Source organism: Ipomoea nil, unplaced genomic scaffold (assembly GCF_001879475.1).
Source record: "Ipomoea nil cultivar Tokyo-kokei standard unplaced genomic scaffold, Asagao_1.1 scaffold2360, whole genome shotgun sequence".
NCBI classification, from domain to species: domain Eukaryota; kingdom Viridiplantae; phylum Streptophyta; class Magnoliopsida; order Solanales; family Convolvulaceae; genus Ipomoea; species Ipomoea nil.
Window position 1 is genome coordinate 14,664 of NW_017618788.1, and position 26,381 is coordinate 41,044.

Sequence of the window (26,381 nt, forward strand, 5' to 3'; positions counted from 1 at the left end):
CTGCCCAAAATTTTGGAGGGACTTTATAGTGGAGAATCATGGTGCGGGCTGTTTCAACGAGATGCCGGTTTTTACGTTCAGATACCCCATTTTGTTGTGGAGTATCGGGACAAGATGACTCATGGAGGATGCCCGCTGAATCAATAAAGTTAGATAAAGGAGTTGTAAAGTATTCTACAGCATTATCACTTCGTAAAGTTTTAATAGACACCCCAAACTGATTTTTTATCTCATTAACAAATTTTTGAAGAACATTAAGTACTTCAGAATGGTTTTGCATTAAAAAGACACATGTACAACGAGAAAAATCATTAGTGAAGGTAACAAAATATTTAAAACCAAGAATTGAATTATAACGAAAAGGTCCACAAACATCAGTATGAACTAAGGAAAAAGGGAAAACAGCTCTTTTATCAACACGATTAGGAAACGATGTTCTAGAATGTTTGCCAAGCTGACAGGCTTCACACTCTAGGGTAGATAAGTGAGACAAACTAGGGACAAGTCGTCGTAATTTATTAAGGCTAGGATGTCCTAGTCGATCATGGGCAAGGGAGAGAGGAATGGTAGCAGTGCAAACTGTAGAAGGTTTTGGGGTAGATAATCGATAAAGTCCTTCTGATTCATACCCCGAGCCAATCATCTTCCCCGAACGACGGTCCTGCATAATGACAGAATCAGAAGAAAAAGTGACCGTACAGTTCCAAAGATTTTGTAAGTTGATGAACAGAAATTAAATTGAAAGGACAGTTAGGTATATAAAGAATTGAAGAGAGAGGCAAAGTATGAAGGGGGGAAGCCTTTCCAATTGCAGTAGCCGTACTCTTGGACCCATTACCGAAAACAATAGATGGAAGGGACTTAGACTTGGTTAAATGAGAAAATAAAGATGAGTTACCAGAGATATGCTCAGAGGCACCTGAATCGATAACCCATGGTCCGCTCAGGCCAGATTGTGATACAAGGGTAGTATGAGTTCCATCAGTGTGGGTTGCAGGAATTAAACCAGAAGCTTTGGGAGTGGCTTTAAATCGAACAAACTCTTCATACTCAGCAACGGAAATGGTTCGAGAATTTGGTTCCCCAGGTTGAGATTGAGCAACACTTGCTTGGGTACGTACCGGTCTCCCATGAAGTTTCCAACACTGATCCCGTGTGCCCAGTTCTATTACAATAATCACAAACTCTAGTGTTTTTTGTCCACCACGATCTTTAGTTCGTCCACGACCTCCTTGTGTGACTAGAGCAGATTGTTCGGCAGTGGATGTGTGAGTACCTGGAATGGAGGTGACCTGCAAGAGCCGTTTGAACAACTCGGTGGTCCCCGGGACAGTGTTGCTTCCAAGAACTTGATTCCAGATGCTTTCAAATTCTGGACCTAATTTGGTTAAGAGAAGTATTACAAAGAATTTCTCTCGTTGGGTAAGTTGCTCTACGGGTGTACCACCAATAGGCATGAGTGTACCAAACTCAGCAATCAAACTTTGGGCTTTGCCAAGAAAAGTTTCCATATCAATACCATCTTTCTTCAAGTTAACCAAATTGTCAACAACATTATAGAATTGAGAAACATCATTAGTGTACAGAGATTGAGCTTGACTCCACACCTCGACACATGTCTTAAAGGGCCGGAATAGAGGCAACAATTGTGGAGAAAGAGACTGCCAAAGGAGACTACAAAGTTGAGCATCTAACCTTTGCCAAACTGTCTTTTCTTTTTTCGGTATCATATCCACTCCTTTTTGCAAGTGGTCAACAACACCTTGGCCCATAAACCATAATTCTACGACATCGACCAAGAGTGGTAATTTTGAGAACCACATAATTATTCAGAAGTGATTATCGGGTTTCCAAACAGATTAGGCACATAAATAGAGCTCGAAGAAGTAGGTAAATTACTGACAGGAGAAATACCCGAAGAATTTTCGTTGGAAGTCATCGCGACCAAAAAGAAATCTGATGGTACAGACGAAATTGCGGAGGGCCGACGAGCCGAACGAGGAAGTTTCGCCGGAAAAACCCGTCGGAGACGGCCTCACGCGCTGGCGCGTGGTATCGGAGCGCCGGCGACGTGGTGGCACGTGGGTGGTGTTCCGGCGACCGGAAAAGATGGCTCGGGGTCGCCAGAGACCGTAGAGGAGGGTTGTAGTACTATTTTGACAAAAGAGCACACATTTAGGAAGTAATCTGAGAAATTAATTTCGGATGAACAGTACTGGTTACTGTTCACCGAAAAAAAAAATTCAAATTGTTGGCTTCTGATACCATGTTGAGAGAGATGTAGAAAGATTTGTAATATTAATTCCTTGTCTCAATGGAGAGACAACAGACAAATATATACAGATTTAAAAGACTAAAGCCAATAGACACAACTCTACACAATTAACAGACATATTCCTACCGACACAACTTTTGTGTTTCAACATAACTTCCATTAATAAATTATAAACACATACAAACACATAATATGTTAATTGTATATTAAACAAATTATGTGCTTGTAGTTAATATAATATGTGCCTTCAATTTATTTATGGCAAAAATTTGTTTAAGATTATCTCAATAATCCTTGTCTGTGAGACAAGTTGAGTTGTAGATCATTGAATGTGAAGTATTATAATTTTAGTTAAGTGTTATAATATTTATCATTAATGATGGAGATATTGAAAACGGTCCAAGACTGAAGATCTGGGGCTCAAGAAGGTGGCTAGAGCCCAAGATAGAAGAATCGAGCCGGGTGGTTGGACCTCGATGCGAGGACCCAGGGCTCATATTCTTTGTTTGAGGGTTCGGCCTCTGCGGCCTGCCCCGGGTAAGTTACTCGAGTCGGGTTACTCGGGGCTCAATTCCCAGGTCCGAGGGCTTGGCTTCCGCGGCCAACCCCGGGCAAGCGACTCGAGCCGGGTGGTTGGACCTGGGGCCTCGGCGACCGCCGTTCTGCCTCGAAGCCTACCTTCTGGGGTTGGAATGACAGGATTTGGGCTAACCCCGTGGCCAACCGAATGGGCCTTGACCTAGTCTTGTGGCCCACTACAAAATTAGAGGAGTTGGTTGGGTTTTCCTTGTATAAATAGATCATGTCTTATTCTCCTATAAATCTTGTTATATTCCAACATGTTCCTTTCTTGCAATGTACTTTGCAATACCCTGACATCAATCGAGGATATATTATTGGCAATCATATTGTCCTTATTGTTTTATAGCTTTTTGATCTGCATAATTGCATACCCATCAACTAGTAACAATTAATTTTACTCTAAATAATATAACAATCTCACATATAAGTATTACAATATCTATCAAAAGGTAACAATTAATTTTATCTAAATAGTATTACAATCTCATATATAACAATATCCATCATAAGTAACGATTTACCTTTAAATCAAATTGGTATTAAATTTTCTACCATAAATTTTACAATTTCTTTCATAAGTAACATTTCATATTGAAATATTACAATATTTATATTAGAATTACAATTTGTAAGTATCACAATTTTAGTCACATCTATTACAATATTTATCATTTGTAACAGTAAATAGTATCACAATTTAACATATAAATATTACAATATCTATTATAAGTAAGGTGGACCTTATTAATGTAAGGTGATCTTTTTAATAATTCTACACAATATACTAAGTTTGGCTAACGGTTGTTTAATAATTTTTCTAGAGCTTTTCTCTTCTTTGGGTAATGTGTTTATACCTTTGATAGTTAGTTATAGAAGAAAGGGAGTTTAGAAAGTCATGAAAAAACACAATGATTGTTGAAGATAGAATTGTATAATTTCTCACAATATGAACCATAAGTTCACAATATAATATTGTAATTGGTAATACTTGTAGTGGGTCAATCCATCAACTCAGCTGACATGGTGTTGCTAGCCCTTGTCAAGCTCAAAGTCTCTTTGACGGCAAATTATTGTCTGAACCGTGGTATACCCAACTGTGTGGATCACGGTCCAAAATGATGTTGTTTTGATGTTAAAAAAATAATTCTGGTGCCTGCTGTAGTCGTTTATGTGTTAGAATAATGAGCTTTGTGGAGTAAGATAATATATTTTATGAGTTAGACAATCTCTAACCAACTCGTCAAAACACCAAATTGGCAAAAGAAATGACACATGAGAGCTCCAATCAACGCGGTATTACAGCAAAAAATTGGCGTTTCATGAATAGTTATGGCGCTGCACTATTCATCCTACGCCATTTTTGGTTCAGCATTTGTTTCCCATTTTACCCCTATTTTGTTCTTTATCTTATATATATATATATATATATATATATATATATATATATATATATATATATATATATATATATATATATGTATAATTTCTTTTGTATCCTTTTTTGTATTTACATATTTTGTTAAATATTTAAACATAAATTGTATATTACTAAAAAAAAATAATATCATTTGAAAGATTTCATCAAGACGATTAAAACAAGACTAATATTCAGTATAATTGAATTAAAAATTAAATTACATAAAGGGAAAATTGGAAAAAATGCCCCTCTATAATATGCCAATTATCAATGTCACCCCTAAATTATGAGTGGTGTAAATGTTGCCCCTCAATTATCAAAACAGTGCACATATAGCCCCTCCCGTAACGAACATGTGGTTCCCCGTTAGTGTACGACACCGTTAAGTCAGAGTAAGTATGTAATTTAGTTGTTTTTTCCCTCCCTCGATTCGAAGTACCAGCGATGGACAGTGGCAGGGAACCACATGTCCGTTACGGGAGGGGCTATATGTGCACCATTTTGATAATTGAGGGGCAACATTTACACCACTCATAATTCAGGGGTGACATTGATAATTGGCATATTATAGAGGGGCATTTTTTACAATTTTCCCTTACATAAAATATAATTAAACTTATAATTTCTTAAATTACATTAAATTACAACTATATGTTATATTAAAATAATAAAAGTATAAAGATAAAACTTTTAATTTATGAGAATATAAATTATTTTAGTGTAAGAATAAAATTTGGTGTAAATGGGTTGGAGATGAAAAAAATTGGTGTAAGAATATGCTGGGAAGATTCCTTTTGGGGTAAAATTTGATGTAGAATTTGGTGTTTGGATTGGAGATGACCGTAGAATAATGTATTTTATGTGTTAGAATAATGTATTTTATGTGTTAGAACGATGCACTTTTATGTTTTAGAATAATGAACCTTCTAGGGTAAGATAATGTATTTTTATGAGTTAGAATAATGTACTTTATGTTTTCAAAAAAAAAAAAAAAAAAAAAGAATAATGTACTTTATGTGTTAGAATAATGTATTTGATGAGTTACAATAATGTACTTTATATGTTAGAATAATGTACCTTTTAGGGTAAGATAATGTACTTTATGCTTTAAAATAATGTACTTTATGAGTTATAAAAATGTGTATTGTAGCAGTGGAGTTGAGAAAGAAGCAATGTAGAGGAAAATGCAGGTCGCGTGAAAAAAATTGCAAGACCCATGTCGCGCAATTAACACGTCGTCTCCTCATTAGAGGAGAGGAGACGATTTCATTTTGGGTTGTGGTCATAGTCCACAGAATAATGATTGCTCTTTGACTAAGTGTGGCAAGAATCCTCATAGGAGTGGTGATCAAAGATCTTGGTTGGGGTGAGGTTGAGCCGATGAGAACTGAATGAATTGTATTGATTGAACTAGTTACAAAGATATAGGATACTGGAATATATATAGTGAGGAAATCACAAGGAGACTAGGATAGTGACTCATAATCTAACTCAAATACATAGAATCCTAATACTCCCCCTCAAGCACAAGGTAACTAGTAACCTGTAGCTTATCTCTAAGAAAAGAAAATATAGGGCCAGGTAAAGTTTAGTAAAGATGTCAGCAAGTTGATCTTTGGTTGAAATAAAGTTGACTTGAATATCTCCAGAAGCAACTCTATCTCTAACAAAGTGATAATCAATATCTATGTGTTTGGTGCGAGCATGAAATATAGGATTTGCACACATATATGTAGTACCAAGATTATCACACCATAACGTAGGAACAGGAATACCTGGCACATTGATCTCACGTAACAACGAAAGAACACATATTACTTCAGCACAAGCATCTGCTAGAGCTTTATATTCTGCCTCGGTAGAAGATCAAACAACAATTCTCAGTTTCTTGCATATCCAAGACATAATATTATATCGGAGAAACACAACATAACCACTAGTAGATTTACGGTCTTCAGGACAACCAGCCCAATCAAAATCAAAAAAAGCATGAAGTTCTCTTGACACGGACTTTCTTATACGCAAACCGAAATCAACTGTCCCTTTAATGTACCTCAATAGACGTTTTAGTTGCTCCCAATGTGATTTTGTAGGATCATGCATGTGTTGACAAAACTGATTTACTGCACAAGACAATTCAGGTCTAGTAATCATGAGGTACTGTAGTGCCCTAGCCAGACTCCTATACTGCGTAGCTCATAACCACCAATCTATCAACCAATCCACAGGAGCCGTAGCTCATAACCACCAAATCAGCCGAAAGGGATAACCATTCATGATGAGTACATAAAGGGGTTCCAAACACTCGTAAGTATGAATATAGGATTCAAGACATAGGTTTCAATATGCATAATACATAGATATCAAGAAAAGGGTTTCATGGATGAATAATACTCCATTACAAAGATGAGGAATTCACAAGACACCATAATAGATCAGACTATAAAAGAAGATAGACCAAAATACACTAGAATCAAATATGCAGAACTGGAACAGAAGCAAAAATGAACCAGCGGGCTCAAATGGTGGGGTCAGAGGACCTGCCACTCAATCCCGTAAAGGAAACGGTAGAAAGTGACAGGTTCCCCAACCCCGCCACTCAAGCTAAAAATGTACTTACGGGGTTGGTTCACTGGCTCCTTGAACTCGTTGCCCAGTCCCCTTAGTCAAAATATAGAGCAAAGCATAAAAAGTAGACTTCGACAGCAGAGAGCAAAATATACATCAGAATCTCATATTCTCAAAGAAAAATACATCTCTAACAACAAGGATTCAAAGATACAAGAAATGACACATTTCCAACACAAGAAACCATCAAGAATCAAGACATACTCCATAGATTATTCAACCATGTTATAATATTATTATAACATTGCCTCCTTTAAACCAAGTTGGATATATTGGTCATCCCAATATCTCTTTCTTCAATTTAAGAAATGTCCGTTACAGAACGAAATACAAGTCCGTATATCCAACTTGAAGACGGAGACATTTCTTAAATTGAAGAAGGAGATATTGGGATGACCAATATATCCAACTTGGTTTAAAGGAGGCAATGTTATAATAATATTATTATTATTATATTAAACCAAGTAAGATGAGTTAGTTGGTTAAAAATAATGGGAGTAATTATATGTGCAGTACATGGCCATGATGTTAGCTTTACATGGAGCATTAATTCCTTAATTTTAGCATTTGAGTTATCTTATCTAGTATAAATAGTCTTTGTATTCAAGCTTTTATTATCAATCAAGTGAAGTAATAAACATTTACTTCTATTCCTCTCTCTCTCTTCTCAATATATAAATATAATATATAGATATATTATATTTAATATATATTATAGATATATTATATTATATTTAATATATATTATATTAAATATATTATATTTAATATATCTAACAAACCAAAATAAGCTCAAGGAAACACAAGAATACATACATCATAATAAAGAGTAGAAAATAGATTTTATTGGACATAAGTTTACCTCTTCAAGTTAGCTATCCCAGCAGAGACCTTCTAGAGCTCAACCTAGCATGTCATCACCTTCTTGCTCATCTAGAAACCCAAAACCCACCACAAGAAGAAGAAAGAAGTTCATAATGATAGCAAACCAAATGAAGAAAATGCAAGAAAAGGTAGGATCTTACCATGATCTTTCTCAAGAAACAATAAAAGAAGAATCATGATTTGATTCTTGAAGATCAAATGATGATAAATTCTTGATGGAAATGGGAAGGGAAATGGCGTGAAGAGTAAGTAGAGAAGAGAGAGTGTGTGTTGTCTAGACAAAGCTAATTCTTGAATATATAAGATAATATAGATATACATACTATTAGGGTGAATGATTTAATAAAGACTAAGCTTGGATCTATACATATAACAATTATACAAATACAATAATAAGTATTGGGCCAAATGATTCCAATAATAAATAAATAAGTAGAATAAGGAGAAAGTCCATAATACTAAGAATTAAATGTCTTGGAAATAATATATATGGACTAGTATCAAGTATTGGGCTTAGTTTAGAAATATGTTAGGAATTATTCACAATTCAAGAATTAGGCTCAACAAAACAATAAATTCCATCTTAGAAAATAATTACGGGAGATAATTTTGGAATAAATTGTTACGGGGCGTCACACCAAACCCGACCAATACTCCACTTTAAAGGCCAAACTTTTGAGGACGTTTAAGTTCTCAAATCAACTGTCTAGTACTCCTCTCATTAATGCCAAATCCGACCAGTACTCCAAACAATTGCAATAATTTTGAGAACGTTCAAGTTTTCATATTAACCGCCCAAACTCCTCTCCTTAATGCCAAATCCGACCAGTACTCCACTGCAACTGCCAAAATTTTGAAAACGTTCAAGTTCTCAAGTTAACCACCCAGCACTCTTATCCTTAACACCAAATCCATCCGGTACTCCACTCCAATCGCCTAAATTTTGAGAACATTTAAGTTCTCAAATTAACTGCCTAGTACTCTTTTCCTTAACGCCAAATTCGATTAATTCTTCACTCCAATCGCCAAACTTTTGAGCATGTTCAAATTTTGAAATTTACCACCCAGTACTCCTCTCCTTAACACCAAATCCGACCAGTATTCCTCTCCAATAACTCCTCAGCTACTAGACTCCTCACCTGATGACTCCTTACCATCCACTAGGCTCCTCGTTACCTTATTTTGTCAGATTTTACTTCCAACCGCTTGATTGCGTCTTTCATTTGTTGAACTTTTTACACAATTATTTTCACTTCAAAGTTCAATAATGTACGAGAATACTATCACATTTTTTTTTAAAAAAAAATTGTGCTTATAATCCATTAGATCTATCCAGATGGACGACTACGTTGGGTTCCTATTTCTCTCCTGGGAACACTTTCTCATTTGATCCTTTCCTACGGAGAAATGGATCAAATAAGAACGTGCACCCAGGAGAGAAATAGGAACCCATCACGGCTGTCTATCTGGATTGTCCTAATGGATCAGAAACATTATTTTTTTTTAAAAAAAAAGAATGAGGTGGCATTTCCATAAATAATTGAACTTTGAAGTGTAGGTAAATTGTATTAAAAGTGCAAGTAACAATTTCATAGAGTGCCCGTAAGTGCAAGTAAAATGTATTAAAAGTGCATCATATAATATACACCAAGTAATAATATTAAATGCACGGAATATTATCATTAGTTGCACCAAACATTATCATTAAGTGCATCAATGTGAAAAGGTAAATCACTTGCACTATTAAGTGTAAATGGTTCCATTTTTACGTGATTTTACTTGCACATTGTACTTGTACACTTGCATCTGTTACTTGAACTTTTAACACAAGTTACTTGCACTCAAAGTTCTAGTTATTTACAAAAATGCCACCACTTTTTTTAAATTACATCGGATCCGTTGATCTTGTAAGATGGACAACTCAGATTAGTTTCTATCTCTCTCATGGGTAGCTGTTTCCACTTGAGTGGTTCCCTATGGTTATATATATATATATATATATATATATATATATATATATATATATATATATATATATATATATATATATATATACACACACACACACACTCACATACACTACAGATCAAATGTGAAGGAGCTCTCCAGGTAAAACAAGTGGATTAAACATAGCTCTTGATCTTGTCAAAATCAAACGCCTAGAATGAATATGAATTAAAAAAAAAATGCGGTGGCATTATGGTAATTTTGCGTATTGTTGAAAGCTTAAGGTGCGCATTTTCAAAGCTCCGGGTGCGTAATTTTAACATTTAAGGTGCACCATTTTAACACTTAAGGAGCGCTAGTTCTACACTTAGAAAATTTAAGGTGCGTAATTGTAAAGCTTAAGGGGCGAATTTTCGAAGCTTAAGGTGCGAATTTTCGAAGCTTAATGTGCGTCATTTTAACACTTAATGTGCACCATTTTAAGACTTATGGTGCGTTAGTTCTACAATTAAGGTGCATAAATTCTACACTTAAGGTGCATCATTTAACACTTACGGCGCATCATTTTAACACTTAAGGTGCGTCATTTTAAGCACTGAAGGTGCGCCATTTTAACATTTAAGGTGCATTATTTGAACACTTATGGTGCGTCATTTTGACACTTAAAGTGCGTCGTTTTAACACTTAAAGTGTGCCATTTTTAACACCTTGATGGTGTGCCATTTTAATACTTAAGGTGTGGCATTTTAACGTTTAAGGTGAACCACTTTTAAAACTTAAGGTGTGTCAATTCAAGCTTAAGTGTGTGTTAACGTGAGTCAGTTATTTTTTTTAAAAAAAAAGGTGAGTCAATTCAAAAATGGTATAGGAGAATGCATCGAGTTTCCAGGAAACACACTTTTTTAAAAAAAATTCTTTGATTTGAGTCGTTGATCTAGATTTGATCTACGGTTTAGATCTCACCCCATGTTCCACCTAGAAGAGTCTTCACACCAGAACCACTTCATATATATATATATATATATATATATATATATATATATATATATATATATATATATATATATATATATATATATATATATATATATATGATGTTATCACATCTGTGCTTGTTTTTATGGTTATTTTGAATCATCACAGTAATTAAGCTCTTTAATTTTGCTTATTTAATACATGTTTTCCTTGCTATTATCATTTAATTATGATTCGCACTTGTTTTGAATATTTTACGGTGTTTGTTAGTGTTTTTGAACCATTTTAGGTCAAAGATATGACCAAGGGGAGTTCAAGGATGAGTTTGGAGCAATTTTGGATGAGTTCGGGGCCAAGTGGACTCGACGTGTCGAGCCCCTGAAATTTTCCAGTAGCTAATTAATACGCGCACAGGAAGTCTCGACGCGTCGAGAAAATTCTCGCCTCGTCGAATATGCGTCTGTTTCTGGGATAAAAATAGACGCCTAAAGTGGCGCGGATAAAAAAATAGACGCTTAAAGTGGCGCAGCTGGCAAAATTCAATACAAGCGCGAGATCTCTTTTCCTAATATCAATTGCGCGGATTTCAAGGCTCATATCTCCATATTAAAAGTTAGCAATTCAAGGAATCTTCCAAATTCTAAATATCATTAAGGACGACAATTTCTTTATTTAAATATAGGAATTAGAATTTGAGTCCAATTTGGTACAAGATTCCTATTTCATCTCAACTTTGTACCCACTATAAAATCCCTCCTTCCTCAACCCTAATGGGAGGACGGGGACCGAGAGAATTCAGAGATTCTTGGAGACAAGAAGGAGAGAAATCAAGAGCCACAAGTTGTCTTGGAAAGCAAGAAAAAGACTAGGGAGATTCGGGAAAATCGTCTGGTTAATTCTTGTACTCTTTTGATGATTTGTAATTCTTTATTTATATTTGCTATGTATAATTTAGTCATGCTTGGCTAAATTCTTTAGAGATTCTTGGGTAAAAGTGTTTATGAGCCTATGTGCCTGAGCTCTCAGTTTCTTTAAAATATTATTATTTGGGTTTAATACTTGTGTTGCAATCGTGATAATATTGTTTGATGCTTGTAATTAATGGCCATAGTTACTAGCTTCATAGCCATGTTTGTGTCACCAATGGGAGTTGGGGCATAAATTAGGGCACACACGATTGCACCTAATGGTTGGTCCTTGGGAAAGGGGAACTTATTAGGGGAAGTTTATTCTAGATTATTGCTCATCGGGAGATGGTAGTAATTAGGAATAATTGAATGCTGATCTTTGATCTTATTGGGTGTTTAAGCCATGGGAGTGGAAATTCACTAGGAATAGAGATTACGGGAGTAATTCGATTCCACTTTGCATTCCCACACAAATCTTAATTCCAAACTAGATATTGCAAACGATAATTGGCACTAGGTGATTAAATACTTGAATCCCGTGAATCTCAACTTCTCTCTAATTGTTTTCAAAATCCTGAACCTCTGTTTTATTTTATTTATTTTATGCCAATCAATCATCTAAGTAATTATTAGGATTAGCTCTAATGAATAAGTTAGTAACTAGTGCTTGATACAACCACTTCCCTGTGGATCGATAACTCGTACTCCGAGAATTATTTGTTTGCAAATATACTACGCATCAAATTGGCGCCGTTGCCGGGGAAGTGGCGTTTCCAGTATTAACATTAGTGAAATCTTTATTCTAGGAGACTAGTCCATTTTTATTTTTTTATTTTATTTTATTTTGCTAACCCATAAGAAGTTCATTGTTTTGAGTGTGATTTAGTTTATGGATAGATATGCATTCCAAGGAACCATGCCACCGTTTTACCCTCCTTCTCAAGGTTATGAGATGAGTTGGAATATGAATCGAGAATATGGAGGAATGGAACAACAATTCCCTTTCTCAAATTTTGTCAACTCTAGTCAAGGATATTATCAAGAAAGTTCATATCAAACATCACAACCCCAATGGTGCGCATTTTGTGGTGGGAATCACTTTGTGGAAAATTGTTACATGCTCAACCCCATCAACCATATCCCTCAACAATCTACTCAAGGATTTTGTGCCAACATGAGTCAAGCTACTTATCAAAGATGCACACCACCTACTCCACAACCCTCACGGTGCATGATATGTGGTGGATCTCATGAGGCGGAAAATTGCTTTATCATGGATCCCAATTACAAGTATCAAGGGCGAGCTCAAGAGTTGCCGTACCAAGAGTTTCAACAAGATTGTCAATCACTTGACCAAATAATTGGGATGAAGTCCAAAGAGACCAAGGTAATGCAATTGTGCTCGAAATATCTGGAGTTATAAGATCACATGAAGGCTCAACTTGATCGCATGAATGCTCGACTCTATCACATGATAGCTCGACAGCAAGATTTGACAATTCAAGAGCCACTTCAAGATTCATTTAATGGAGAGGTTCTAGAAGAGTTGCTCTTGCCAAATGAAGGTCATGAAGTTGAGAGAAATAAAAAGGATGATGAGGATCTTAGAGAGGAAGATGAAGAATTATTTGATAAATGCATTGAGATGAAGACACCAAGCGGGGAGGAAAATGTAGAGTTGCAAGGTAATGATGGCAAGGAACATATAGAGAGTTGCCCATTAGATGAGGAAGTTCTTAATGGAGCACATGATTTGAATGAGGATGTCTCACCAATGGAGAACACTTCCCTTGGAGAGAACTTCAGAGAAATTTTGAATTTGGGAGGCATTGGAGTTCTTAAGGATAATGGCAAACATTTGCCTATCTATATATCTAATGATTCCCAATACTTGCTGGTTCATGTGAATGATCCGAGACTCTCATTACTTGTTGAACAAAAGAGTGTTGAAAAAGAAAGAAAAGAGAATGGAGACATAATTCTTGATTCAGGCAAATGTGGTTCCTTACATGATGACGTGAAGGGTTCGAGCTTAAGAGAGTTTATAAATGGACACCACTTGAAGAAATACTTGGAAGAGAAAGTTGATGGAAAGAAGGGGATTTTTCTTCTCCAATCACCTGATGGCTAGAGAGGTAACGTCGAGCTAACGACGTTAAATTTAGCGCTTCATGGGAGGCACCCCATGTTATCTTTTATTACTTTCCCTATTTATTTATTGCTTTCTAGTTTCGTCTTATTTAGTTTTATTATTTTCTAGTTCGTGATTATTTTATTGCTTTTTAGTTTTCTCTTTTCTCTTGTTCTCCTTTCCTTTTATTTTGCATCAGGGATGATGCAAAGTTTTAAGTGTGAGGGGGAGGAATCATTAATTTGGAGATATTTCTAAAATTTTTAAAATTTTTGCTTTTGCTTGGATGACTCATATGCTATTTTTGGTGAATAAGTTACTTGTCTTAGCATGCAGTTACAATTACTCTCTCTTGTTGGTTTGTGGTTTGTTTTAGTGGTGCTTGCTGCATCTCAATTTGTGATGGATGATTTGAGGTGTAACACATATTTGATCTATTCCCTTGCCAATAGCTTTGTTAACCACTTAATAATTGGATTAATTCTTGATCTTGTGTTTTGCATTGATAGTGAAGGCTTATGTGAGATTCCGGTCATGGGTGTTTTGCTAGAACTTGCCTCATTACTCCCTAAGTGATGTCTAAGTTTTGCATGTTTTGAAGTGATTTAGGCCATTTTTGTTTAGCCATAGCCTTTAAACCTGTCCCTATATATATTTTTATCCTTCGTATCCCCATTGTGCCTTTTGTTTGTTTAAATAAGTGCTAAGCACTTATCCCCTCTTTGTGATTGTTTTTCTTTGATTTACCCCATTATTATAACCCTTAACCCGTGGCCAAATATTTCCCTTCCACCCTTGAGAGAATGAAACTTTTATCTTTATCTTTTCCGTAAGAAGAGTTTTATGGAGTTGTGCTAAAAAAAAAAAAAAAAAAAGTAGCTAGTGTTACAAATGTTCAAGTGTGGGGGTCATGAAAGTTTGGATTAAAATTATCTTGCTATATCCAAAAGAAGTCCAAAGACAAAGAAAAGAATGAGAAAAAAAAAAAAAAAAGATTGAAAGTTTTTGAGTTTGGATCCCCACTTTACCAAAGAGATGCTAAGTTCTTAAAAGAAATTTGCTCCTTGGAATTATGATTATCTCATCTCTTCCAAATTTTGAAAAGTTTAGATAAATTGTGACATTCTCTCTTTTTGATTAATTTTTCCATACCACTTCTTTGTTAGCCATCACCCGTAGCCCCATTACAAGCTAAATAAAGTCATATTTGATCTTAGCATGCATTCTTAGATTTGATCTAGGGGAGTATGAAAGGCAAGCCTAAGGGAACTCATTCATGAACCGTATCTTGCATAATCTCAACTGAGTATTTGTGCACATTTGATCCTCACATGCTTTAAATTCTTGGTGCTTGGTTATTGGCTTGGAAATGGGTCTCTTATGTGCCAAACTAATTTGATTCTTGAAGCTTGTTGTTTTGTAGCAAGTGGGTTGGTGGTTTGAAAGGTTGTGCAAGAGAGAGCATGAGTAATTTGTACGTTTTGACTTGTGATTTTATTCCTTAGTTTTGCTTGAGGATAAGCAAAAGCTTAAGTGTGAGGGGGTGATGTTATCACATTTGTGCTTGTTTTTATGGTTATTTTGAATCATCACAGTAATTAAGCTCTTTAATTTTGCTTATTTAATACATGTTTTCCTTGCTATTATCATTTAATTATGATTCGCACTTGTTTTGAATATTTTACGGTGTTTGTTAGTGTTTTTGAACCATTTTAGGTCAAAGATATGACCAAGGGGAGTTCAAGGATGAGTTTAGAGCAATTTTGGATGAGTTCGGGGCCCAGTGGACTCGACGCGTCGAGCCCTTCACGCGTCGAGCCAAGGGCTTGACACGTCGAAATTTTCCAGTAGCTAATTAATTCGCGCACAGGAAGTCTCGACGCGTCGAGAAAATTCTTGCCGCGTCGAATATGCGTCTATTTCTGGGATAAAAACAGACGCCTAAAGTGGCGCGGATAAAAAAATAGACGCTTAAAGTGGCGCAGCTGGGCAAAATTCAATACAAGCGCGAGATCTCTTTTCCTAATTTCAATTGCGCGGATTTCAAGGCTCATATCTCCATATTAAAAGTTAGCAATTCAAGGAATCTTCCAAATTCTAAATATCATTAAAGACGACAATTTCTTTATTTAAATATAGGAATTAGAATTTGAGTCTAATTTGGTACAAGATTCCTATTTCATCTCAACTTTGTACCCACTATAAAATCCCTCCTTCCTCAACCCTAATGGGAGGACGGGGACCGAGAGAATTCAGAGATTCTTGGAGACAAGAAGGAGAGAAATCAAGAGCCACAAGTTGTCTTGGAAAGCAAGAAGAAGACTAGGGAGATTTGGGAAAATCGTCTGGTTAATTCTTGTACTCTTTTGATGATTTGTAATTCTTTATTTATATTTGCTATGTATAATTTAGTCATGCTTGGCTAAATTCTTTAGAGATTCTTGGGTAAAAGTGTTTATGAACCTATGTGCCTGAGCTCTCAGTTTCTTTAAAATATTATTATTTGGGTTTAATACTTGTGTTGCAATCGTGATAATATTGTTTGATACTTGTAATTAATGGCCATAGTTACTAGCTTCATAGCCATGTTTGTGTCACCAATGGGAGTTGGGGCATAAATTAGGGCACACACGATTGCACCTAATGGTTGGTCCTTGGGAAAGGGGAACTTATTAGGGGAAGTTTATTCTAGATTATTGCTCATCGGGAGATGGTAGTAATTAGGAATAATTGAATGCTGATCTTTGATCTTATTGGGTGTTTAAGTCATGGGAGTGGAAATTCACTAGGAATAGAGATTACGGGAGTAATTCGATTCCACTTTGCATTCCCACACAAATCTTAATTCCAAACTAGATATTGCAAACGATAATTGGCACTAGGTGATTAAATACTTGAATCCCGTGAATCTCAACTTCTCTCTAATTGTTTTCAAAATCCTGAACCTCTGTTTTATTTTATGCCAATCAATCATCTAAGTAATTATTAGGATTAGCTCTAATGAATAAGTTAGTAACTAGTGCTTGATACAACCACTTCCCTGTTGATCGATAACTCGTACTCCGAGAATTATTTGTTTGCAAATATACTACGCATCAATATACATATATATATATATATATATATATATATTTATATATATATATATATATATATATATATATATATATATATATATATATATATATATGAGTGAATACCATATGAGGTCCTCCGAGTATAGTGGTTTTGCCACATTTGGTCCTAAACTTTCAAATTGACCATCTGTGGTCCTTCGACTTTCAAATTTAACCATTCGTGGTCCAAGTTAACCACCCATGGTCCTTAAAGTATTAAATTTTAACCAACCATGGTCCTTTCAAGAGGACCATAGCTGGTTAAATTTTGAAACTTGAAGGACCATGGGTGGTTAACTTGGACCGCGAATGGTTAAATTTGAAAGTTGAGGGACCACAGATGGTCAATTTAAAAGTTTAGGACTAAACGTGGCAAAATCACTATACTCGGAGGACCTTAGATGGTATTAACTCATATATATATATATATATATATATATATATATATATATATATATATATATATATATATATATATATATATGTGTGTGTGTGTGTGTGTGTGTGTGTGTGTGTGTGTGTGTGTGTGTGGTTAGCTGCAAGTGGGTTTTTCGTACCAAACGGAAGGCCGATGGTTTGGTTGAACGCAATAACGCTCAGCTGGTTGTGAAGGGTTTCAACCAGGTTGTGTGTCAGAATTTCTTTGAGATCTTCAGCCCAGTTGTCAAACCTTCTACAGTGCGGTTGCTCTTGTCATTGGCTGTTTCCTGAGACTGGACCATTCGGCTGTTGGATATTCACAACGCCTTCCTGAATAGCAATCTCTCGGAGACAATTTACATGCGTCAACCGCCGGGCAACGAGGACAGGTCTTATCCTAATCATGTGTGTTTTTTTGCAGAGAACACTATATGGCCTCAAACAGGCTCCGCGGGCCTGGTTCATTCGGTTGCACGATTTCTTGATCTCCGTGGGGTTTTCTCCCTCTAAAACAGACGTTTCCTTGTTTATATATTCTACTAGTGATGTGCAGCTTTACTTACTAGTGTATGTGGACAACATCTTGGTGATGGGGTTCGATCCTGCGCGCGTGACCGAACTGGTGATGAAGATGGCTCGTGAGTTCAAGGTTCGTGACATGGGCCGCCCCTCCTATTTCCTTGGCATAGAGACGGTGGCTCATGGCGATGGTATGCTCTTGTCTCAGGGACGCTACATGAATGACATTTTGAAGCGTAACAGCATGGTTGATTGCAAAGCCTTAGCCACTCCTGTCTCGCTCGTTCAGTCTGACGAGGTGTCTGATGTGCCCTATGCTGATCCGATGCAGTACCGTAGTCTTGCGGGTGCTCCACAATATCTTACGGTAACCCGTCCTGATCTCTCATTTGCTGTGAATAGGCTTTGTCAGCATATGCACTCTCCTACCACAACACATTGGAGCATGTTGAAGCGGGTGTTGCGGTATGTTAAAGGTACGGTTCATTATGGCCTTCGGATTGGTAAGTCCCAGTCACTTGGTGTTCATGCCTTTTCTGATTCGGATTGGGTTGGTGATCCAAATAACCAAAAGTCTACGAGTGGGTTCACAGTGTTCTTAGGCGCCAATTTGATCTCTTGGACCTACTGGAAGCAGCGTATTTTGGCTCGCTTGTCAACTGAGGCTGAGTACAAGGCTTTAACGGATGTTTCTCCGGAGGTCACGTGGTTGGTATCTCTTATAAAGGAACTTGGCTTGCCTCCGGTTTCTTCTCCTAAGTTATGGTGTGATAACTTAGGTGCAACTTATTTCTGTACTAACCCGGTGTTTTATCCGCGAACGAAGCATGTGGAAATAGACTACCACTTTATTCGTGACAAGGTGTCCAAGAAAGAAATCCGGGTGAATTTCATTTCCACTAAGAATATGGAATAATTTGGCTGACATTTTCACGAATAATTTGGCAGACATTTTCACGAAGGCACTCTCTGGCGTGGGTTTTTCCTTTTTACGGGGCAAGCCCAATGTTGTTCTTGCCACCCTTGCGCTTGAGGGGAAGTGTTAGGAATATAGTATTTGAGTTATGATAGGTCTCTACTATTGTATATATATTTACTCTTGTACTCCTATTGTATTGTTGATCACTTAATACAATCCTCATCAAGACCAAAACGCTTTCTCGTTAACTAGAGTTTCATTTGAACTAAACATAATTTGACAGATTCTATAATTGTTTTTAAGAATTCTTTAAAAGGGAATATCAATATCGTTTTAAAAACTAGTTAAAATTTTTTAAAATTCAAAAAAGATCTAGGAATACACCCTTAATATCCTCACGTATTAAATCAAATCATGACTAAAAGAAATTGCCTTTTAACTAATGATCTTTCAGGAATTCATATTGAATTATTACACAGTTTCTTCCCCAATAAAAGGGGGGGGGGGGGGGGGGGGGGGGTCGTGATACCAGAAAATGTGATTTCTTCGTTGGTTCATTTCCAAAGTTGAAAGCAATCCATTCAAATAAGTTTCAGCTGGCCAAACAATCTATCAGCAAGGATGACAGCGAGGAGGTCGCCAGAAAAGCATCACTTAAAGAAGAAAACTTTCTGATAATTAAACAAGACTACATAGAGATATTATGATGATTGAAACAAAGATGAGAATAATACTAAGTAAGATGGAAAGTAGCCTGAGCCTGAGCCAGCTACAGTTCTAAGTTAAAAAGTTCATGGTATATCATACTGGGAATGACACTAAGGCAACTATGGTTTCAAGTATAATGCCAATAACAGAGTAGACACCACTACTTCCAGTAAACTATATGATTTTGTTTTGAATTATAAAAGAAAATTTATATAGATATATACACAGCTTTATTTCAAAACAAACTGGAAAGAAAGCATTACCATCACACATTATAAAATATTCTGCAAGTTGAATATGTAGATATAACGAAGCAGATGAGACCAAGTACCATGGAGCCAAAAATCAAGATTTTACAGGCTCATCATCATCCTCAATATCCCAGGTAAGCTCTTCCTCTTCATCAGGCATACTTAGGCGTTTCAGCAGATCTGCTTTGTTTGGGCTCACTCGTGCAGCAACCTTGCTCTCATCTCCACTGCTGATATCTTCAATTTCATCCCACCCAAGGTCCTCTTCCCCATGAGAAGATGGTTGGCTAGAAACAACAGAAAAATCACTATTACCATTCTTTCCTTCTGAGCACCCTTTATCTTCAGATTTTGCCTCAAACGTTTTTCCACTTGACTCGCCATCATCAAATCGTCCTTCTGAAACCCCTTTCTCATCTTCGCCACTATCTATTTTGGCATTAAGGCTACTCACTTTGTCATCCTTTCTTCTTTCCAAACTGTGTTGTTCAACTTCAACCTGTAACTTCCTTACTTTACTTTCACACTTTTCTATCTCTTTTTTCATGTCAGAATTTGCTCCATTTTTATTGTTCTTCTCCTCCTCCTCATCATCCACATCCCAACTCAATTCTTCCTCCCCCGAAATTGCCCTTTTTACGAGCCTTGCTCTGGCCTCATCTGCCCTCTTAACACAATAAACCTTGTAGAAATAACGACTCCAAAATGTCTCTCTATCAACCGTTCTGGGCACAATCTCACTATAAATTTCAGCAATCACTATATTTCCCTCGACCAAGTCTCCAATCTCTTCAAGTTTTTCCTCGAAAACAAATCCCAATTTCCATTTTCTATAATCCTCTAAATCCTCGGGCTCCTCACAATATGTTTTAGCATCACATTGTATTGCTCGAATTGCAGCATCAATTCTACTATAGGGTTTCAAATTTTGTAGATTAATATCACCACCCTGATAATACATACTGTTAAAATCAGACACTTCACTCCCAGAATCATCATCAGCAAGGATAGACTCCTTACCGTGAACAATAATCTCCGTCACGGTGGAGCCGATGTTGTCGATAGCTTGGCCGACAGTTTCGAGCGACTCCTGAGCCACGGCGGCACCTGACTCGAGCCGAGCCGGCAAGTCCTTGACGACGCGGCTCGCAGCTTCTCGAATCGTAGCAGTCTCCGTCTTGAGACCAGAGCTGAACTCCTCGAGATCACGCCGGTAGTTCTGAATCACGGATTCGGACTTTGAAGCTAGGGTTTTCAATAAACCCGACCCGAACGTCCAGGCGTTAGCTATGGCAGGGATATTCGGATTAGTATCCGGAGCTCCGGGGGGAGATTGTGTTTGAGGTTGTGAATTTGAAGGAGAAGGGAGGTTTTCTGAATCGGAATCGGAGTTTTCCGGTTCGTCGGAGAATACTGATTTGAAGAAGTCCATGAAAACAAATATTCAAACACAAATAGTTTGATACGTAATTTCCAGAAACGAGATAGAATGGAAGTAACTTTTGTGTGTATGTCAATAAATAGTTATATGCTCAAAATTTGGCGGCGCGGCGGTTCTCGGCTATGACAGGGTTGGCAGGCGATTCTGCACAGTTGTGATTTTTTTGCTCTGAATTATATGCTTAAAACGGTTCTCACAAAAAATTTTTTTGCTCAGAATTATATGCTTAGAACGGTTCTCACAAAAAAAAAAAAATACTTGGTGTACTCTTATTTTAAACTCTTAACTTTCACATACATACTCTCGATGTAGACGGTAGGCATTGAAAAAAAATTAAATAATATTGTTGGACCATGGTGGATAATTGATTGCTAAATTAATTACTTTAATTAAGCTAATTGGACTAATATTTATTTAATTGGGTTAATTAAATGGCCCATTAAATAATTAATTAGTTTAATTACTTAATTAAGTGTAATTGAATGATTGGATTGTTCGGCCCAAGTTGGTGAAATCTTAATTGAGTCGGACCAGGCTGCTTGGATGAATTGGGTTTCCTAATTAGCGGGTTTGAATTGGTCTTGGCCCACTAAAATTATATGTGGATTATATAACTTTGAGCAATTTGAATATTTGATATTATTTGGAAATTTAATGAAATCATGAACCTGGACGCAATGGTGTCCCGATACATTCCTTAATTTAATTAAAATAATTAAATTAAATAAGGAATTAAGAGTTGGTTGGAGATTTTCTCTCACCCTCACCACTATAAATAGTGGTTTCATTTTCAAGAATGGGAGCTCTGGAAATCTGCATACTGAAGCTCTGCCGAAGTCTCGCCAGGATATCGTCTGGAACACGCCCGCAGTTGTACTGCGTATACCGCGCTGAGGAACACGCCACTTGAATACCGGAAGCCCTTCTTTGAAGATCAAGCTGCATATTAGCCCTTCATTGAGGAACAAGCTACCAACTCCGGAGGCCCTTCAGCAAGGAACTACTCCAGTTCTGCATACTCCCGAACTCGGCATACTTCCAGTTCGGCCATACTCCCGAACTTGACATACTTCCAGTTCAACATACTCTGAACTCAACACACTTTCAACAAGGAATTCGGCATACTTCCAGTTTGGCCATACTCCCGAACTCGGCATACTTCAAGTTCAGCATACTCTGAACTCGGCACACTTCCAATTTGGCATATTCCGAATTCGGCACAGTTCTAATAGGCATACTTCTAGTAGAGAATCAGAGGACTTCTCCTATACAGAGATTGTACCCCTTCCCGTTTGATATATACTTGATACTACTTGTAACCGATACTTTGAATATTGAATATATACAATTCAAGTTTTTCGCGTTTACATATTTTGGCACGCCCAGTGGGACAGCTCTGCCTCTCATCTCTCTACTACTACTATACCTTTACCTGCGCATCAAATGGCATCGAACAATCCCATGTTCAGGAGGACCTATGCCCAAGCTACCAAGTCCAAGTCTACGCCTGTAGCTAGCTCTGGCACTACCCAGAAAACGCAAGGTCCGCTGACAAGGAACCGCGCAAAGGATTTGGGGGTCCAAGTGCCTGAACCTCAGTCCATGGCACAACGTGTGGTTCGAAGGCTCGACAAGGCCCCTGCTGCCTCAAAGGCAATTGCTTTTGCTGGAAGTCCACCCTCTCCCAAGGGAGCTACCGATGGTGGTAGTCCAACTTCTATGCAAGGGAACGCTAGTAGCGGGAGCACTTCCCCCGTAACTCCTCCACATCCATTATGGAAGGCTGAACCTGAGTGGTCGCATGTCTACAACGTCATGCCGGCCATGGCGACAAACACGGAGTCTGTGGAGGAGCAATTAGCTAGAATTGCTAAGTCTCTGGAAGGAATGGTTGTCACTCTCCAAAATCAAGAGAAACGGCTTAACACCCTCGATAATAGGGTAGGAAGCATCATGGAGGAGCAAGGAAGCCGTGCTCCAGGAAAGCAACCTAAAGGGCAAGAAGAGGTTGGTCAGCAATCACCACCACCTCATGTTAGCCATGTGGTAGGAGAAGCTGCTTCCCATTTACCTGCAACTGAGAAAACTATTCCAGTTACCGAAGGCATGATACCGGTGGATCAGTTGAAGGACTACATAATGGGGGCCATCAAAGGCAAGTTGGATGGAGGCCAACCTTCATATTCCTATGCTAAGCCCTACACACAAAGAATTGAGGAGTTGAAAATGCCCTACGGCTATCAACCTCCTAAGTTCCAGCAATTCGATGGCAAGGGAAATCCCCGACAGCACATTGCCCACTTTGTGGAGACATGCAATGATGCAGGGACTTATGGCGATCTGTTGGTAAAGCAGTTCGTCCGTTCATTAAAGGGAACTGCGTTTGATTGGTACACTGACCTTGCGCCCGGCTGCATTGATAGCTGGCATGATATGGAACGTGAGTTCTTAACTCATTTCTATAGCACAAGGAGAACGGTCAGCTTCTTGGAACTCACCACTACTCGCCAATGGAAGGGTGAACGCGCCGGTACCTACATCGAAAGGTGGAGGGAACTATGCCTGAATTGCAAAGAAAGAATATCCCAAAGTTCTGCAATTGAGATGTGCATCCAAGGAATGCACTTTGAACTCTCCTATATCCTACAAGGGATTAAGCCAAAGTCCTTTGAGGAGTTATCCAGTCGTGCTCACGACATGGAATTGAGCATCGAAGCCAGCGGAGGGCTCAACATATTGAACTTGCCTAGCTCCTCCAATGCACCTGGAAAACAAGAAGTTAAAAAGTGGAACAAACCTTTTCCAAAGCAGGAGAAGAAAGAAGTGATGAATGTGAAGGCTACTCCCATGACAGTCTTCACTAAGGCAACTGAAAGGCCTAGGTCAAGATCATTTTCTGGCCCGTCAAGGGGTGGTAGAAGGCCGACAATTGAAGAAAGGCAGGAGAAGACTTATCCTTTCATGGATTCCGATGTATCTCCCATGTTTGATGAGCTACTTAAACTTAGGCTCATTGAGTTGCCTGAAATGAAACGTCCCGAGGAAGCTTCAAGGGTGGATGATCCAAACTATTGCAAGTATCATCGTCTTCTTGGTCATCCGATTGAGAAGTGTTTTATCTTCAAAGATAAAGTAATGGCACTGGCCAGAGATGGAAAAATCGAGCTTGCCGATGCTAACGCGAGCTCAAATCAAATCTCGATTACACCCGGACGGTTCGCTCTGTTGTGTACTGAAAAGGAAGATGGGAAACAACGGAAGCGTCCACTCCCCTTCATTGTTAAGCACGCTGTCGGTCAAAGTTCAGAACCGCAGTGGAATGATAACGCATCCGAAGGTAAATGGGTGATTGTCACTCATAGAAAGAAGAAATTCGAGCCTGTGAAGCATAAAAAACACATAGTGAAAAGTTGGGTTGAGAAAACCTCAAAAAGTACCCATGCCCGCAAATCAAAGACGAAGGGCCATGTCAAACAGCCACGTGCACCAGTTCCTTTGGCTCAATATATGCCAAAGGTATTTGATCTTCAAGGGACAGGCACTTCTAGCTCTTGCTTAAATACAAATGACAAGCCAGAAGATGGAGGTGAATGTTCATCTCCTAAACATATCGAGGATGAGGAAGTGCTAATGCATAAGGCTACTTCCTATTCCACAGAAATTACCTTCAAGGATGAAGACTTGTTACTTGGAGGCACGCCACACAATCGTCCATTGTTTGTTGAAGGCTATACCCGTGGGCAAAGGCTTAAAAGAATTATGGTTGATCAAGGCTCAGCTGTCAACATCCTATCCCTCCGAGCTGTGAAGGACCTTGGTATATCTACAGATGAGCTTGCCCAAAGTCGTCTAATGATACAAGGCTTCAATCAGGGAGGGCAAAGAGCAATCGGCATCATCAGACTTGACTTGAGAATTGGAAGTATGAGTTCAGGTGTCCTCTGCCATGTCATAGATGCAAGGACATCTTATAACTTGTTACTTGGAAGGCCATGGATGCACGAAAATGGGGTGGTACCCTCGTCTTGGCATCAATGCCTCATGTTTGAAAAGAACGGCGTAGTTGAAAAGGTTGTCGCCGATGAAAGCCCTTTCACAGAGGCTGAGTCTTATTTTGCAGACGCAAAGTTCTACATTAAAAGGCAAGTTATTGTTGAAGATATTGAGGAAAGCCATGACGATCCACCTTCCCAATCAAAGTCAAAGGGAAAACAAGTTGTAGGGGAGATCAGCATAACACGAAACTCATCTTCCCGCTTGCAAGGATTGATACACTCAAAGCAAATGCAGCAAAATTATCTGAAGATAAAGGTGGTGATAAAGTGGGCCAAACATTCCCCGCCAAGCGTACCGAGGGTTTCGACCCTAACGCTTATAAGCTTCTAGCCAAGGCTGGCTATAACCCCAACGAGCCACAGAAGTTGGGAAAGCTTATCCCAGAAGCCGGTGGTAAAGGCAAAGCAAATCACCAAAAACCTCAAACGCGCAAAGGGTTGGGCTATGTTCCCCCTAAACCAGTGCGAATTCTTATAAACAGGGCAACAAGTAACTGTATCTCCGCGGAGGGAAGCGAGTATGACCCAAAACTCACTCCTACCAATGGTAATGGGCAAGACAAAAAGAAGTCAGTCTTCGACCGAATTGGTAAGGCAGACTCTCGACGTTCAGTCTTTGATAGGCTGGGGTCAAGTACTAAAGCCCTAAAGAGAAAGTCGATACATGATCGACTTGGAGCTGTCCAAGTTATTAGAGACAGTGCTAATGTTCCTGCTGAAGTGGAACCTCCAAAAAGGCTCAGAAGCATGATTCCTTCTCGTATGAGACGAGAAACATATATTCATGTTACATGCGGTGAAGTATTGAAAGTCCAACCGAAGACCATTGTACACACTCGAGTACATAAAGAGGAAAATGAGGAAAGCGTAGGCTCAAGTGATGACGTACCACCAACCACTCAGGGAGAGGTGGCATCGTCGTTCCATATCACTTTGTGTGATGAGACCCCGATTGAGGGAGAAGATGCGGAAGAGGCACCCCATGAGTTAGAAGAAGGGGTACGAGCTGCAGTGGATGAATTAAAAGAAGTTGATATGGGAACTCCTGAAAATCCTCGTCCTATCTTCATTAGCGCACTCCTTTCTGATGAAGATGAAGAAATCTATGTCACATTGCTGAAAGAATATATTGATGTCTTTGCATGGACATACAAGGAGATGCCAGGGTTAGACCCAAAGGTAGCTGTGCACCGCTTAGCAGTGA

General features: G+C 38.2%; 2 protein-coding genes across 2 annotated transcripts; one reads left to right on the plus strand and one right to left on the minus strand.

Annotated features, from left to right (window-relative positions):
- The first annotated feature begins 17,873 nt into the window (after positions 1–17,873).
- On the plus strand, positions 17,874–18,719 carry LOC109152023 (uncharacterized mitochondrial protein AtMg00810-like). The gene has a single exon (XM_019299607.1). It carries the CDS (start codon positions 17,874–17,876, stop codon positions 18,717–18,719), a length of 846 nt encoding a protein of 281 aa, XP_019155152.1.
- A 725-nt stretch (positions 18,720–19,444) lies between these two features.
- LOC109152078 (BSD domain-containing protein 1-like) lies at positions 19,445–21,276 on the minus strand. The gene has a single exon (XM_019299657.1). It carries the CDS (start codon positions 21,111–21,113, stop codon positions 19,776–19,778), a length of 1,338 nt encoding a protein of 445 aa, XP_019155202.1. The 5' UTR covers positions 21,114–21,276; the 3' UTR covers positions 19,445–19,775.
- Positions 21,277–26,381: the final 5,105 nt, after the last annotated feature.

Excerpts from the sequence above, each read along its gene's own strand:
- LOC109152023 (XM_019299607.1), top strand. The coding sequence starts at position 17,874 with ATGGGGTTCGATCCTGCGCGCGTGACCGAACTGGTGATGAAGATGGCT.
- LOC109152078 (XM_019299657.1), bottom strand. The coding sequence starts at position 21,113 with ATGGACTTCTTCAAATCAGTATTCTCCGACGAACCGGAAAACTCCGAT.